We start from the raw sequence: 16,713 nt of genomic DNA, 5'->3' as shown, positions 1-16,713 counted from the left end.
CCGCGAGTAAAAACGGATAATCAAATCGGAAATTTGAATCCTATTTAACACACGTACTGACGACCTGTACTTCTATTGTTGTATTCGCATCCTCTCGCCGTTTATAATATTATGGAAATTGCCTGCCGTTGAAAAAATCACCCTGTACACGGTAGGTATATATTATAAATGTATAATGTATATCGTATAATGTGTGTTACAGTGTTTGTTTTTATTTTCAGAGATTTGTTTTAGGTAAATATAAACTAACGTTTTAATGTATTCCGAGTTTTTGACGAAACTTTCCGGGGATTACCGTAGAGTAAATACTGAGAAATAAAATACACCCTACGGCCGCGCGTCCCCGTGTAACGAAACCACCGTCGTGCCGCCCCTCCGCGAAATCGTCACATGTAACATCACTTAACGTAATTAATTTCGCGCTCGCCCCCGGAGTAAAATGTTTCACATAATTCGATTTTTTTTTCCCAGTTCGCGCTCCCCCCCCCCCCCCCCCCCCCCGCTCGACCGGCTGATCGAGCTCGCTGCGCCCGCCGCACAAGATCATCGCGACGGCAGAAGACTACAACGAACGCGTCGCCGCCCCGACTTGACCGTCGTCGTTTTCGGTTTCCGCTTCATATTTTTTGACCGACGTTTCTGTATATCGTCATTACTATTATTAATATACCTGCAGATATTGTACTATTGTATATTTCCACGTCCGGTGCACGTGACGCCGTTGTACGCGCAGTGTTTATCGGCCGCGTTAATGGTGCTCCAGGGTCCCCGAATCCGTCTTCGCTGTCCACGCGCGCCGGTCGACAAAATGAGACCCGATCGTTAAAGGTTAAACATTGTTGTTGCGCGCCGCTTTATTGTATATATATATATGCCTACAACTATATTATAACACAATAACAAACAGAGCGGAAGTACGACGTTTAAACGGTCGATTAGCTATAATATTAAGCTCGGCACGCTACACGGAGGCGAGAAAGGAGCACGCCGTATCCGCAGCAGGCCTATTATAATTATTACCGTGGTTTTATTTTCAGTAACGTTTAATTTTTCATTTTCATCACGAGTTTCCCAACCCCTCCAATTCCCCTCCCCCCCGCACCCATATCGGGGCTAATTAAAGGCTTCCGACCGAAATGCATCCACTCCTCGAAAAAAAAAAAAACCAAACCCGTGACTTGTCAGAAACCCAAAATCCCGTGGAAAAAAAAGAATAGACACAAGATACGAGATCCGGCGGTTAACAGCCGGATATCCGAAGATCATTTTGTATAGGTATACACGCGTAGGACTATGTACATATACCGCGACCTACCTGTTGTCCGATGTTAATTGTAGTTAATGATGTATTTCGGATGAGCTACATAAAGTGCATATTATTTGTACCTATAGGTTGTAGGTAAACGTATTTTTGGCGTTTCATATCACAATAAGAAAAATGCTACAAAAGACAAACGATTAATTCCGTATACAATGCCGCCACCGCTGCTCGTTTAATATATTGGTATGGTATACTTTTTCTTGTATTTTTTACTGACCCCAAGCGTCGTCGATCAGAGCTGCGCAGCCAACGACTGCGGACAATCTGAAATTCTATCGTGTGCGTTATTTTATTCGGCTTACAGGTGGCCCCGAAAACTCTTCTCGTTTTAATTTCCAAAACAACTCTGGTCGGTAAAAGATTGTAAAGGTTTTCTCGCGAGTAATCACATTAATGGACGCAATCCGTTAAATGCGACGGCGTATAAAAGTCATGCGGCCGCCGTATAAAACGTAATTAACTGCGTATTAAAACGTTCGAATTGTGGTTAAATATCGTCGGGCGTTTTAAGTTCCAACTAAAGTATATTTACCTAACGAAGTTTACATTTTGATGAGTACCTACCAGGATGACGACCCGGACATTTTCAAAGCGGAGCCAAGCGGGTCAATGGAATTAATTTATTTTCAAAACCCACCCAGACAGAGTAGACGGATAAAAATTCAATTTTATTTTATTTTATTGCATCGGCTACGACTACCCTAGGCATTTATGACTAAATACAATATCTTTAAAGAAACGACAATACTCGGGAACGCTAAGTTTTCTTAAGTTAACTCTAGTTTTCGTGACACTTTTTGTGAAACTAATTGTATTACGACAGTGATATTGTACCCATGACAACGAGTACGACATACTATATATATCATATCCTGTATTATTAGTACCTACATAACCTATGAGTGTACGACGTTTAAAAATAACGTAATTTAAGAGAAAATAATTCGTCAGTCATTAAAAATCATTAACTGAGACAATGTCGATCGGCCATGAATCATGCCGTGGAAAAAATATCCGGTTTTAAACAAAAAAAAATCATCGTCCAAAGTTGATCGAGTAGACTTGCGCATACCTATATATAGGCTATAATGCTATATAATTAATGGAATTTGGTGTACCTAACTGATAGAACACACGCATTTTTCTTTTTCATCAGAAATGTTTTTAAGTTGTTTGTGGTTTGATTTTTTAATCGTGACTTAGGCCGAGCTCTTATAATATATGTGTGATCACCAAACATAACCTAATTTTTATTTGTTTGAAATGATCAATATAAATTAACTTTGAACAGTTGGAAAATATGTTGTGATGGGCATACATTTTCGAGTATATTACTGTGGAAAATTTATATTTATATACATGAATATATTATTTTTTTGAAAACGTTTATATACTCGCCATAATCACAAATTAAAAATATAGATATTATTATATTTTTATTAAAAAATAAAAAATGCTGTACCCTAGGTATTAAGCTATAATGGTGATTATGGAAGGAGACGATAATAATTAATCTTGATCCCGGCGATAAAATGTTTTCAAAAAAAAAAATTTTTATAGTATAATAGGTATATATAGTATATTTTTATGACGTCCAATTAATAATAATAATGCAACCATTCCGTGAGAAACTCGCCGTGACGGAAATATTAGGGCGTAACTCCCTCCAAGAGGATTACGGCAAGATATAAAACATCCCAGGAGCCGAAAGATCCCACTTACAAAGGGGTCAACAATTAATAAAATAATAAAATGAAACTAACCCCACATACAAAAGATGTTTTAAGAATAAATATGTATTTAAAATTAATTAACTTTTCTTTGAAAGGCTATATTATTTTTTGACGATATTTTTACAAATAATTATTACTCGCGATCTACAATGAACATAATATAACAATAGCTGGATGAAACGACAGTCGGATATGGTTTAATGGTCGTATACATTTTTCATCGCCCTCATAAACGCAGAAGTGTACGAATGACAAGGCGAATGTAAAAAATCGATATTTTCTCAATTAATATTTGTCATGCATTGGAAATTTTGAATACAATTTGGGACCGGAAAACATTAATTTGATACCGCGTACTCTGACATGACCACGTTTTCGAATGGTTCTGAGAAAACCGTTTATGTGTCCCTCCGTCATATTCGACGTTGATTTTTCGCCGACGGTGCAAAATCCGACTAAAACGAAATATGAATACCTACCTATATACATATAACAAACCGTTATGTCTGCCTAGACCGTTTTTTCTGATTCTTTTGAAACCTCTGGTCACTGCACCACCGCCATGAGCGATGAAAAAAAAAAACTACCGATAATCCGAATCGGGCACTTTCCCGTGTATATATTATTATTATTATTACTATTATTATTTTGGAGACCACCAACATGGTTCGGATACGCGACACGTTTTCGATTATAATATTTGTAATATCATATTATTATTATACCCACTCGCATTGCATGATGCCACCGAATGACGCGCCGCAACACACTATTTTAAATCAAACAAACCTCTCGTGGTCCATATTGTTATATATGTACATGGACAACATTATAATGGTCAAAACGACTGTTTATAGCCGAGAGTAGATTATACGTATACACCTACCGTCACCACCGACAAACACTTGGTGCTATGTATATATATAAAAAAAAGAAGTATATATACAACACGCATTATACACAGAGTACCTATCCATAATGTTGTTCGTATGACGGTCCTCGTAAAAGATAGAGTAGAAAAATAGAAAGAAATAATAACAGTATACATAATACAATATGTGTGAGTGTGTTTGTGTGTAGCGCACACTCAACAGTTTATTCATATATTACATAACATATATATATATATAGGCGTACATGTGTTGATATACCGGGTGTGTGGGGCTAAGCTACATACAGATTATATGTATACCACAACCTGGGCACAGGTATGCAGCTGGTATGCTGGGGCGCAGGGGTAGAGGTTACCCGAGGTCAGACGGTCGTGCGTGCGTGAGAGTTTGTGTGTGTCTGTGCGCGCGCGTGAGAGAGGAAGACAAAACTACTGCTTGTGACTACTCTACAAGACTATACACGACGACGATGACTACCGCCGCCCTCCACGTACGTACACCGCGATGAGTGCACGCTGACCCAAAAAGAAACATCCAAATAGGGGTGCGTCGAGGGGACGTAGAAGTCAAAATCGGGTACGCGGAAAAAAAAATGGTTTTTTTTTTTTTTTACTCTTGTCCGGACATTTGTAGTTTTTACAACCGTTTATATTCGCTGCAGCGCCAGTGACAAGCATAACAAGTGGCACGAATCATCGTCAGAAGGTCGCTTTTTGGGGGATTTTGGAGGTCCCACGTCACCAGAAATAATTTATAAAAGTATATTCATTATATTTACAGACAGACCAAAGTAGGTATTGATGATAAACACAAATATTACAACGTAAAACGTAGGTAATTCATTTTCTTCTCGTTATAAATACCTCGTCTAACATCTGCAGTACGAAATAAAAAAAAATGCACCCTCCTCGTCCGAAAAAAATGTTATACGGCTACGGCTTTGTGTCGCAAGGGACTGCTGCAGAAAGAGCAGTAATTATTTACAGTTGGTTCAGCGACGTCATTAAATATAATATTATTATTATTGTGTAATTTCGCGTGTATTATTGTATGGATGTCGATTACGCATCGGAAATAATGTGAAAAACGATCAAAGTTGTAGGCGAAACGGAAGCGGCGTTTAAAAAAAATCTGCACACATAGTAAAAGCGATATTAAAATATCACACTGCAATCGACGACATTCTATGGTCGCTGGGCGTTAAATGAATATTTTCATAAACCGTACGCCGCCGTATCGTTTGCGTTTCCGTCCCGCAATCGACGAGATTGAAAAGTAAAATACACGTTCGACACAACGCTGCCCGTTGTCCCCTCGAGACAAGTTGCGCTACGTGATTTGTATAATTTGCGAAGGCAGTAGGTACCTACATGCCGGCGGATTTCTGGCACGTTTCGATGTTTTCTCATTTCTGACACCATCGGCAATTGTGTATACGTATTATATTTGAATATAGGTGCCTATACCTATACCTATATATTTATACATAAAGCAGTTCGGCGGAAGACCCGACGACGAGTCGAATATTGTAGATTTTATTTTATATTTTTACATGTGCATAATGCAGTTTATGCGATTTCATTGGGAACGTGATTCGAAAACGATGGTCTGATAAGCGATTTTCTCGAGAAATTTTGAAATATTGAAGAAAATACACGCACAAAAAAAATAATTAATATTATATGCGTATATTACAACGCATATAAATCAAGCATAAGTCGACAACTTATTTAAACGGCATTAAAATGTGAGCAGCGTCAATGAATATTAATTATTTAGTAAATTTTTTATTTATTTTTTACGACTGGATTGCAAATGTCAGCGTTATATTCGTTTGTGTGTTTAAATAATAAGCTCCAACATCAATCAATATTGACACTGTATAAGTGTCGGTAGTCCGTTGAAAAGTCTCGTTTTTAATCACAAGCTATTAATAATCTATTAATTAAAGATTTAAAAATGTAAATGCCTTATACTTTATCATTGATAGTATTATAATGTTTCATAAAAACATACATGCAGCATACAAAACCAACAAAAATAATAAAACGGGCATGATACCATGTTTATTTGTACTAATCAGTTTATCACGGTTATGTTATGACAATTATTATTTATTGTATTAGTAGTCGTGCCTACAAAATGCACGATAGGTACCCATAAATATATAATGAACAAATATATTTTTCATATACAACATGTTTGTAGGTAGGTACACTTTTTAAAGTACTGATCGTGTAAACATACACATTATGTTTGGTACCTATCGGAAGAGATTGTTTTCAAACAGTTTATTTGCTTTGATCCGGTGTTGAATAGGTAAATAAATGTACATCAGTCAAGGTGATGAGTATTATTTAAAATTTTTTTTTTCATTTTTTATTGTCGTTAACCAATCGGAAATTGGGAAACGTAAATGAAACGATTTATCACAAAACGGGAAACAATATTTCTTCAATATACACTCTAATAAAGCAGTGACTAACGAAATTGTCGATATTATGTTTTCTAACTTGTAAACGGAAATAATTTCGAAGAAAAATGATAATTAAAAAAAAAACGACAAGAAAAAACAAACTAAATATATTCTTGGGACACGTTAAAGACTGGTATAAAGACAGAAATTAATGTGAAGGTGTCTCCAGACGATTTGTTCATTGTCCATAATTTCTTCTAATGTCTTACACTAACGTCTGTAAACACGTTTTTTTTTTAAAGTTAATATTTATTATAAACGATTATTTAAATTTTTTTCACTCTACTGCCCACATATATCCCTTTTTGTTTATCTCTATTTTAGTATTTTTAATAGCCTCGAACACTCGAGTGGTTCGGACACAAGTTCATAAAAAAAAAACCAATAATGGTATCGGCATTTAAATTTTATTTCGAGTAATTAACAATTTGAAAAATGTACAATGTGTGGACAGCCATATTATACGACCGGCAATATGTGCCGAGGCCAATATTAAACACTCCATAACACTCAGCTATTATCTTAATTAATAATAAAAGAAAAAAACCGTTGATTTTAATTACTGTTGACAGCTCATCTCGTATCAGTGGGTCATTACTATTTTATCATCGTGGAGTATAATATAGCAATGTTACTACTATTATACTACTACCACTATAATACTGACTTATACATTATGTTCAGTCCCATTTAATTTGAATATAAATTGCTGCGTGTTACTGAAAGAAAAATTACAGCCAAAAGTTATAAATATGGATATATTTTATCGTCGACGATTGTAGTTTTGATCATTATTTATTTCATTGCCCATTAATCTTTGAGTAATTCAATGCATTATTACCAAACGGACTAGGAGAGCACGATCAAGGAAATTCAACAAATTTAATTGTTTTGCAAAATTATTATATTTTGCAAGACGTATCCGGTGCCGGAAACGAGAATTTAAAAAATAATTTACATTTATTAGAGAAAATATGCATAAAAGAAATTCTTTGTGCTGTCGGAAAATAAATATAAAATGCATAATAAATGACGTGTTCCATTGATTTTTTTTTTATTAAATATAATTATGTTCCCTAAAATGAAATATTATTTATATTTATATTTTTTTAATACAAATAGTAAAACATTGTATTACAAAAAAAAAAACAACAAATTGACACAACACGTTCGTATAATTATTATTAATACAGAAAAAAAATCGTTTTCCCTAATAGTTTGTGACTATAATATTCGTTGGCGTTTTCTCTCACAAAGTACAATAACATCATTAAGACTTGGAAATGTCAATGCGACGATGGGAAAATTCTTGCCGGTCCAAAAATATTATACCAGCTACGCTCGCCTATTCCACTTTAATTAGTCATAATGGGGTTCACCATTATGTACACGATATTGTACTACTAAATAGGTAGGATGAGGCATGTCGTAAAATCAAATAAACGATCTCGCCGGAGTACCCGTAAGTACCACATTATAGCACTAACCTAATATAATATAATATGTATGTATTATTTTAAAACCGTATTAAAAAAAAAAGGCCGAACAGACGTTTCGAATTCCCTAAATTAAACGACGAAATTCGAAAAATGTTTACGTACGAAGAATTCGTTATACGTCACAGCGTATTGTAGCCCGTAACGACGACGACGGTATAGGTGGACAGCGGAGGTATTTTTTATTTTCAGGAAAAAAACGCTTCGCGCTCGCGTATTGTGTCGACCCGCGCAACACCATATTGCATAATACAGTATAATGGGTACGTATAATATAATATATTATATTATGTTCGTTATAATTCACTATAATATACGGAGTGCGCGTTAAAGAGTTTGTCCGGGCGCAGTATAAAAAACGAGTGTTGAAAAAAAAAAAAAAAACGCGACGGCAAACGCGTTTGTATTTGTGTATTCGCGAGGAATTTTTCCGGACGGTTTTCGTCCTTTTTTTCGGTTCGTTTCGTTACCGGTCTCTTTCACTCGCGGTACCTACGACTCCTCGAGCGAGTGATGCTGTTACCCGAGTGGGTATACCATATACCTACATATTAATATAACACGAAACCCCGCGCAAAATTGTTGTATCTGCCATTATATAGGTACCCGAGTGTGCTCAATTCCGGAGTGGCGCACGCAAAGGCGACACACGGCGACGCATGATGATGCAGTTATTACCCGTCGTACAACGTTAAGATTTCGCGTGTATATAATACAAATAATAATATTAAATCGGGAGAAAAAACGAAACGAAAAAGTCACGTAGGTCGGAGGCGCTTCTCGCAAGCGTTGTCGGTACCGGCGAGTGCGGCAGAGGAGAGAAAGGGGTCGTCGTCGTCGTCGGTTTGACACTTTTGCCCCCCGGCGGCGCGACCAACCCCTACCACCACCCCCACGCGCCAACGTCGCGACCCGCACACCCCGACCGAGACTCGAGTATTGTCGTCCCCGCGGAGAGCGGCACGAACAAGCGGTGGCCGCTAAAAAACCGTGCACGCGAGGTCGGCGGGTTGGTCGCTTATATATTATTTATATGAGTACCGATTTTACACCCCCTCCCCTCCCCTCACCGACCACTCGGTCACCTTCACCCGCCAGTGCGTTGCGGTGGTGCGTAAAATATACTTTTATTTAATTTTTTCCACCACCGCCATAATATCATGATACATATTTTACGCGTGTATGCGGGAAAAACGATGACCAAGACGGTATAATAATATTATATCGTGTAGTCTGGCATGTATTGTTCGAATCGCCAACGTCGTTGATTAATGTCCAAAATAACCGAACTCCAGCCGTGGACCTACCACGTTTGTCGCGATGAATAACAAAAAATGCACCTGCTATCTTACGCGGTAATAACAATATGTCACAAACGAGTATAATAATATATTATATATGTATAATATTTGAGCGGTTATCCGCGGCGGCCTTCGGCTGATAATCCTCGCAAGAAGCGCGGGAGAATGACAAACTATATAATACCTGTAGTTCAGTTGCTATACAAAGTGCCTATACTTATACAATGTAATGTCTTGTCGGTTTTATTTTACAGTTTTTATATATTATTTTGAACAGTGGAAACCAAGTTTTTATTTAATGTTCAAGTCGGGATGATGCGGTGCATAAACTAAGAATATAGTGGTTGGAGGTGTAACATTACACAGTATTAACGGACGATTGTGTGCATGTCGTCTTAACTAGGATGTATCATATTATACCTACAAGTAAGTGTAAATGGTGTAGATTGTTTGATAACACTTTAAATTGATTATAAATACTGTTTTGCGCGTGAATGAAAAAAAAAACATGCAACAATGAGCGGCATATACCTATGTTTATGTTTGAAAAATAAAAACTTAAAAAAGTAATAACAACGGTGGCAATAATGTACGTAGTAAACGTATAGGTAGGATAATTAATATAAAATGTAAGCTCAATAATATATAACTGTCATCATCAAATGCTAAAACTAATTTACTTATAGATAGAGGATTAGAGGATTTTATGTCATAAATAATTTAATCTGCAGCGAATTAAAGTATATACCAATTAAATAATTATCATTGTCATGCAATATATACTAATTGCTTCACAATCGTTCACAATGGAAAATATTCAGTCCACTCATAGAGTTGTTATTTTGTAATAGAACCTTTTTCATATTTATATGAAATCGATAATCACAGTTGATATTAAACATTCAGTATTATGCTTTCAATATTAGTCATAAAACTCATAATTTCGTTTTTAATTCAAATACAATGCGTCATATTGTTCTAATTGAACCAGCGTGAGAGAACAATATTTTAAGATAACAAATATACATAAGATTATAAAGCAAACATAAACTTTATTAACGGAAAAAAAACAGCATCAATGAAAACAGCGATAATATTATGCACGTTATCGTCTTTATTGGCGTATAATATTATAAATATGAAAAATGGTCTGTGTGACGTTGCGAACAATTATTGAGTTTCATAGAAACATTAATCGTTTGGCGTATTTCAACGACAAAAATAATAATAATTAGTAATAATGATAGTAAACGGGAATAAAAAAAAAAACGTTTCAACGAGATAAATTTTCAATATAATATTATTGGTATAGAAATGTTATTGACCATAATATTATATAAATGGTACATAAATATGTGAATAAATGTATTGTAAGACACATACGCTACGACTCGTGGCAATTTTTTTCGGTAAATTTTCTCACGGAACTTCCCGAACATGGGACGTATAAATCACGGTCGTCTTATCAAATGCTATCGATCCATTATGCTTGCCCGGGGGATGGGCGGGGGTACGAGAAGAGGCTACGAGATAAAAATGGAAAAAAAATGTGGAAAGGAAAAAAAAAACCTCTCCGTTTGTTTCCCCTGCTCGCCGGTCGGTGAGAACTCTTTATACACAGCGTTGCAGAGGCGCGTCCGGAGGAATCATGAACATTCATCAAATTCCCAAGGTTAACACACACACACTCGGACAAACTCCCTCCGTTCGGACACACGCGGACGGATCGAAACCGGTTACGGTCGGGGCCCCCCGAGAAGAGAATATTATTATCGGTTGGAAAAAAAAAAATAATAATAAAATATATAGATATATATGTGTATAATAATATTAAAAATCCGTTTTTACCAGGCAGGTAGTTTATTTCTTTATATTATATATTAAAAAATACAACAAAAAACATTCACTTTTGTCATCCCCCGCCCCGCGACCCGCACTCCGAAGTGTGTACACCACCACATGTTAGTATTATATGCGTCGAGATAAGTGGCTGCAGGGAACGCTTCTTAAAAAGTGACGAAAATCGCTGAAACAAAAAAGCAGCAATCGGCCCGCTCAAGAGAAAGAAAAAAACACGCGTCTTCGTGTGTTTGTGGCGGACGTGTGTCTATTGTGTGTGGCCACGGTAACCGTGTATTAACATACTATATTATAATATATTATTGTGTGTCTTGTAAAATATTGTTAAAATAATAATATGATTTATCGAGACGTTTTTTAAATGTGACAAATTGACCGACTCTCATATATATATATTTCTATACCGTCTTACAGAAAATGATGTGTGCCTATTCGCCGCGAAGCAAACGACAGTCCGGCGGCCGATATAATAATACACTAACAACCGTATTAACATTTCTCAGATTTCATTTCGGTTTTTTTTTCTTCATAGGTACACATCTGGCAAAAACGATGACTTACATCGAGTTCGTTATCTTGGCCTATAACTCGATAGTCGACAATAAAATTAGCAATAAACGCAAAGTTATCATTTATTATTATTATTATAATATTATTTTCAAGAGGTTCGGTTTTTTAATAATAATAAAAATCGTGTCGCCTTGGACAGCTACCACGTCTGTCATTCAACACGATTTGGAAGACGACAAAGAAAATAGTATTACATATTCTTGTAGGTACGTAGGTATTACATGAGCCAAGTGGTGTGCGTTCAGAAAAAAAAATAAACCTATTTAAAAACGGGCAGGACGACTAGAATGCTGTTTTCCTAGTAAAGTTTTTATAGTGATCCACGGTAACCACGTTTGGATTAACGACTCGTTTGGTATGACATTAAATGGAAGTAAGAATCAATTTTTAGATGTCTCTGTTCGTGGTTCCCAGATAAAATTTGAAAAATAAAATATTTTTCTTTTGACTTGGCAACTTTCTCGGTATTTAAGCACCGACGACAATCGATTAGAAGCAAACGTGAAATTGTTCAAATAATAACGCGGCGAGTTGGAAAAATCGGTGGTCCTACCGAAACTATTTAATAGTTTAGCGGAGGGTCCTACCCCATCGTCGACGACGCCGAAAATTACGAACGCCTCGCCGCGGTCGTCGAACGTTAAAGTCGTCGGGCCACCCGTTAATTTAAAAAGTTTTTCGACGACGGTAAAATGCCCGTCGGATCGAACGATCGTTGGCACTGAAATACACACTCGTGTCGCCTCGACCCTTTGCCGAGTGCAATAATTAATAATATTATCAAATAATATATTATTATTGTACATATATAGGTACCCTTCGCGGTTCTCTTGCGTCTACACACACCTACGTTTTACGATTTTACCGGCTGATTTGACGTGCCCAATGTGACGCAAAAATAAATCGAAAACAGAAACAAACGAAAATAAAAATCGTCGCAGCCCCCTTCAACGCCACCGACGGTATTATTATATATTTTATATCCAGGAAACACGGACTATTAGACGCGCCGCCGTCGATGGAACGTGAGCGACGGGAGGAGAGGACCAACCGCCCTGACCCCATAGCTCACTACTACTCCTCTCTTCTCGTCAAGTTCAATGTTTCTTTCATCACGGATATTTCCATCACGTCTGTCACTGCTCATTATCGAAACGAGTTTTCGTCCCGCGGGGGGAACCACACACATACGCATTAAAATAGGTAGGTAGATAAAAAAATTATAATTTTTTTTCCGTATATTTATGGGTACACACACACACACACACTTATAATTTCGTGTTTCTCACGAGAAAAACGCGACGAAACAATGCAAAATCGATGATAATAATAATGATAATAATAATGATAACACAATAAGCGACACAAATTTCAATTAGGCATTAATATAAACAATAATAAAGGCAATATTATAATACAATAATATAATGGCAAAAAGAGCAAAATAATATTAAATTTTAACATATTATTTTAAACCGACGGCCCGAAACAACTACAGTGTACCCAGTGCAAAAATACACCTAAATAAATACATCAGTGTTTTTGTCCAAAGTCAATAACAATACATACGTATATTATATATATACTGGGGTACACGCGCGTTCGGTGCGGTCTATTTTGCCGCCGGGGGATGGTTTGTGTGTGTGTCTGTGGGGGGGGGGGGGGGGGTAGGAGGGTAAGAGGCTTGGAAGAGTTTACTGGCTGTCGGAGTCGTGTTAGGATGGGGGGTGGTTTTAGCCTTGGTTGATGGGTACTCACATTGAATTCGACGTGTTCCAGTGCACGGTGAATGACTTGGTGCAATCGCTGACGGTGGACAGCAGGACCGTCTCGAAGCATATGAGCAGGACCAGCGTGAGGCACGACGTGATCTTGGTGCACGACACGCCGCGCATAGTCGCTGACGTGGGCCGTCGCCCGGCGGCCGCGGACGGTGGCGAGAAGAATCGCAGGCAGCCCGGTAGCCCCGGGAACCCGAACAGGTTGTCGAACAGAACCATGGTTAGGTTAGGCGGTGGCGGTGATGCGACGGCGGTGGTCGATCGGTCGGTCGGGTCGGCCGATATTAAATCGCGGTCGGCGCAAAAAAAAAAGTGCTCTCGTTAAGACGACGACTAGGGACGACTAGACACGCCGGGCCCGAGAGGTGTACTCCTCGGCCGATTATCCCCTGAGCGTGTCCGCCGCGGACGGAATTACTGCACGCGTTACGCCACGCGAGTGTCGTTAACAGCGCGTTGGCACGGCGGCGGCCGCGAAGTGGGCACGTCGGTCGTGCGCGGCTGCGGCGTTGGCCCACGGCCGGAGCATAGTGTTTCCCGAAATGTGGAAAAGACGATGTCGTGCGGGCGCGTTTCTCGTCCCAGCGACGGTGGTTCTGCGGGGCGCGCGAAAAAAACTATCGAACGGAACCCGCGGACAGCTGATATTAAAATGTTACGTTAAAAAAAAACGAACGTATTTTTTTTTTTAACTCTTTGAGAGCGACAAAATTCAACGAAAACAAAACAAAAATCGACTTAAAACCGACGACGGCGGACGGACGCGCGAATGTAAAGCACAGGCACAGACACACAAACGGTACGGCCGACGATACGATACTGACGACGAGTGTCGACGGCGAAAAACGTTCTCGCGGTGAACGCCGCACGCGCAACGGTCCGGCAACGCCGCGTGCCCAACACGGCGGCGGCGTCCCCCTCTCCCCCCGCACCAACCCCTCGACCCTCACCACCACCGACGCTTCTCCCGGCACCCCACGGCACGACGACGATACTCGGCGGCGGCGATACCGGCGCAGCCTGACGGGCCACGACCGACGCGCCATCTCCACGACGGCTACATTCTATCGTCGTCGTCGTCGTCGTCGTTGTTGTTGTTGTTGTTGTTATTATTGTTGTGGTCGTTGTTATAACGAGGTGCCCACACCCATCTCGGTCGCATCGCTCTAGTTGAAATAATAACAATGATAGTATCGCGTCCGAATTGTGGGTGAAAACACCCTCTCTACGATTATATCCGCGAGATTATTCCAAAACTAGGTATTACTTCGGCAACGGAATAAGTAAGAGTTGCCATGTTCGTCATGTTCGCCGACTAGAATTCGTTTTAAAAACCACCTAGTTCAAAAAAATAAAAACCAAATACTTATATCGTGCTATCGCGGTCAAACGATATATAAGAGCGGATTAAGCACATTAAATAATATGCGTAAACAATCTATTTTATCAGATTTTTGAGAGTCAAGAATATATAATTTTAATATAATATAGACAAGTGCATTATTTTGTTTTTGCGTAGAACGCCTGGTCCATTGGTCTGGACGACGCAGGAAACATTGATAAATTGTCGCAAAGCACAATATGTGACGTCACAAATTCGATATTTCTACAGTGGCATTTTTCTGCCAACATTTCTGATCCGACAGACGAGATCGAAGAAAAGTCGCGTGGGCTACACAGAGCAATGCCGCGTGACAATATTTGAATACTGTACAACAATTAAGAGGACGTCACACACTCGTGAGTAGTCTTCTTCGTCTTGCAAACATAAAAATAATTAATTTACAAAAATAAATAAAAAATAAAAATCGCATACAAGTGGGTACCTAAACAGTATTAACTAAATTAACGTTCAGAAAAATCTTTTTTGCGCTGTTAGTTATAATATTAGAGTTGAATAAAATCGATTAAATATATCAAATTTTAAGGTAAGAACATTAATATATCTGTGCGTTGTACGTCGGGTTTTAAGGTATTTTAATTCTTAAGCATCACGAGCATCTTGTATAATCATGTAAAATAGATATTACAATTATTTAACATTAATGATCATAACTATCATATTACAATTATTTAACATTAATGATCATAACTATCATAAAAATTAAGATATCGTAAAAACTAGGAGTACGGAAACAGATAATGTTTTTACTAATGTCTTACTATACCTATAACTGCAGTTCCCACACAGCATTTGGGAGGTCCATTTCCCCAGCCCCGCTCCAATAGAATTTCAAATTTTTTTTTTTTCATTCAATTGTGCTCTGTTAGTGCCGTTTGTTTTACATGGTCCCGCGTTTGTGCTAAGCCCCTAATTTTACTAAATCAAATTTCAATTAAGGCGGGGCTGAAGAAATGCTAGCCCCGCCATTTTGGAATTTCGAAATTTTTTTTTTCATTCCATTGTTCTCCGTTAGTGTTGTTTGTTCTACATGGTCCCGCGTTTGTGCTAAGCCCTTAACTCTGCTAAATAACCTGACCTAAGAAATGTCCGTGAAGTTGGCCGCACAATGTCAACATTTTGGCTCCAAATTTTGTCAATAATTTGTAAGTCATTTGTAAGTATTTGTAAGCACAATTTTGTAATTTGTAAGTACAGCCTTTTTCAATTATCCTCAAAAGTTTTTAGCTAACTTCCGCGGAACATGGCCGTTTTGGCATTTCAAAGTTTTTGACTACTCCAAATCGTCATGCGCAATTTGTAAGTATTTGTAAGCACGAATTTAGAATTTGTAAGCCATCCCTTCCTTAATTATCCCAAAAAGAAGTTGGCTGTGCTTTGACGAGCTTTTTTAACTTTATCTGTTCCAAATCGTTATGCGTAATTTGTAAGTATTTGTCAGCATGAATTTAAAATTTGTAAGTCATTCCCAAAAAGAAATTGGTCGAAAATTAATAAAAAAATTTTTGAATTTTTGAAATTCTATTAGAGCGGGGCTGGGGAAATGGACATGCATTTGGGAAATAATAATATTTTGTGAATATTTTGAAGTGCTTGAATAATGAATATTTGACTGATAATATTGTATAAATATTGTCTTCTCATGATAACAATATAATACTGTACTATGTGATTTCATAAAAATGTTGACTAAATATTTTTATAAAGTTCCCATGAAAATGTTTTTTGAAAATATATCATTAAAATGTTTTGTACATTTTTTTTATAAAATATTATCCAAATATGAACTTTTTGGCCAAAGAAAATAAATAAAATATTTCCTAATTATTTACGCAACTTTTTTTAAATATTTTGACAACTATATTATTTTCTTGAAAATA

General features: G+C 37.6%; 1 protein-coding gene across 1 annotated transcript in view; it reads right to left on the bottom strand.

Moving 5' to 3' along the window:
• The window catches only part of LOC132934342 (ephrin-B1), a 258,070-nt gene extending 243,809 nt beyond the window's left edge, over positions 1-14,261 (bottom strand). Inside the window, exon 1 of the mRNA XM_061000651.1 lies at positions 13,409-14,261. Coding sequence (XP_060856634.1) covers positions 13,409-13,650 — 242 coding nt within the window. The 5' untranslated portion in view covers positions 13,651-14,261. The remainder of the gene's footprint in view (positions 1-13,408) is intronic.
• Between the last annotated feature and the right edge of the window lie 2,452 nt (positions 14,262-16,713).

The sequence above is a fragment of the Metopolophium dirhodum genome, chromosome 1 (assembly GCF_019925205.1).
Source record: "Metopolophium dirhodum isolate CAU chromosome 1, ASM1992520v1, whole genome shotgun sequence".
In the NCBI taxonomy this organism is placed as follows: domain Eukaryota; kingdom Metazoa; phylum Arthropoda; class Insecta; order Hemiptera; family Aphididae; genus Metopolophium; species Metopolophium dirhodum.
The sequence above is the reverse complement of the archived record's forward strand: the minus strand, read 5'-3'. Positions and strand labels throughout refer to the sequence as shown.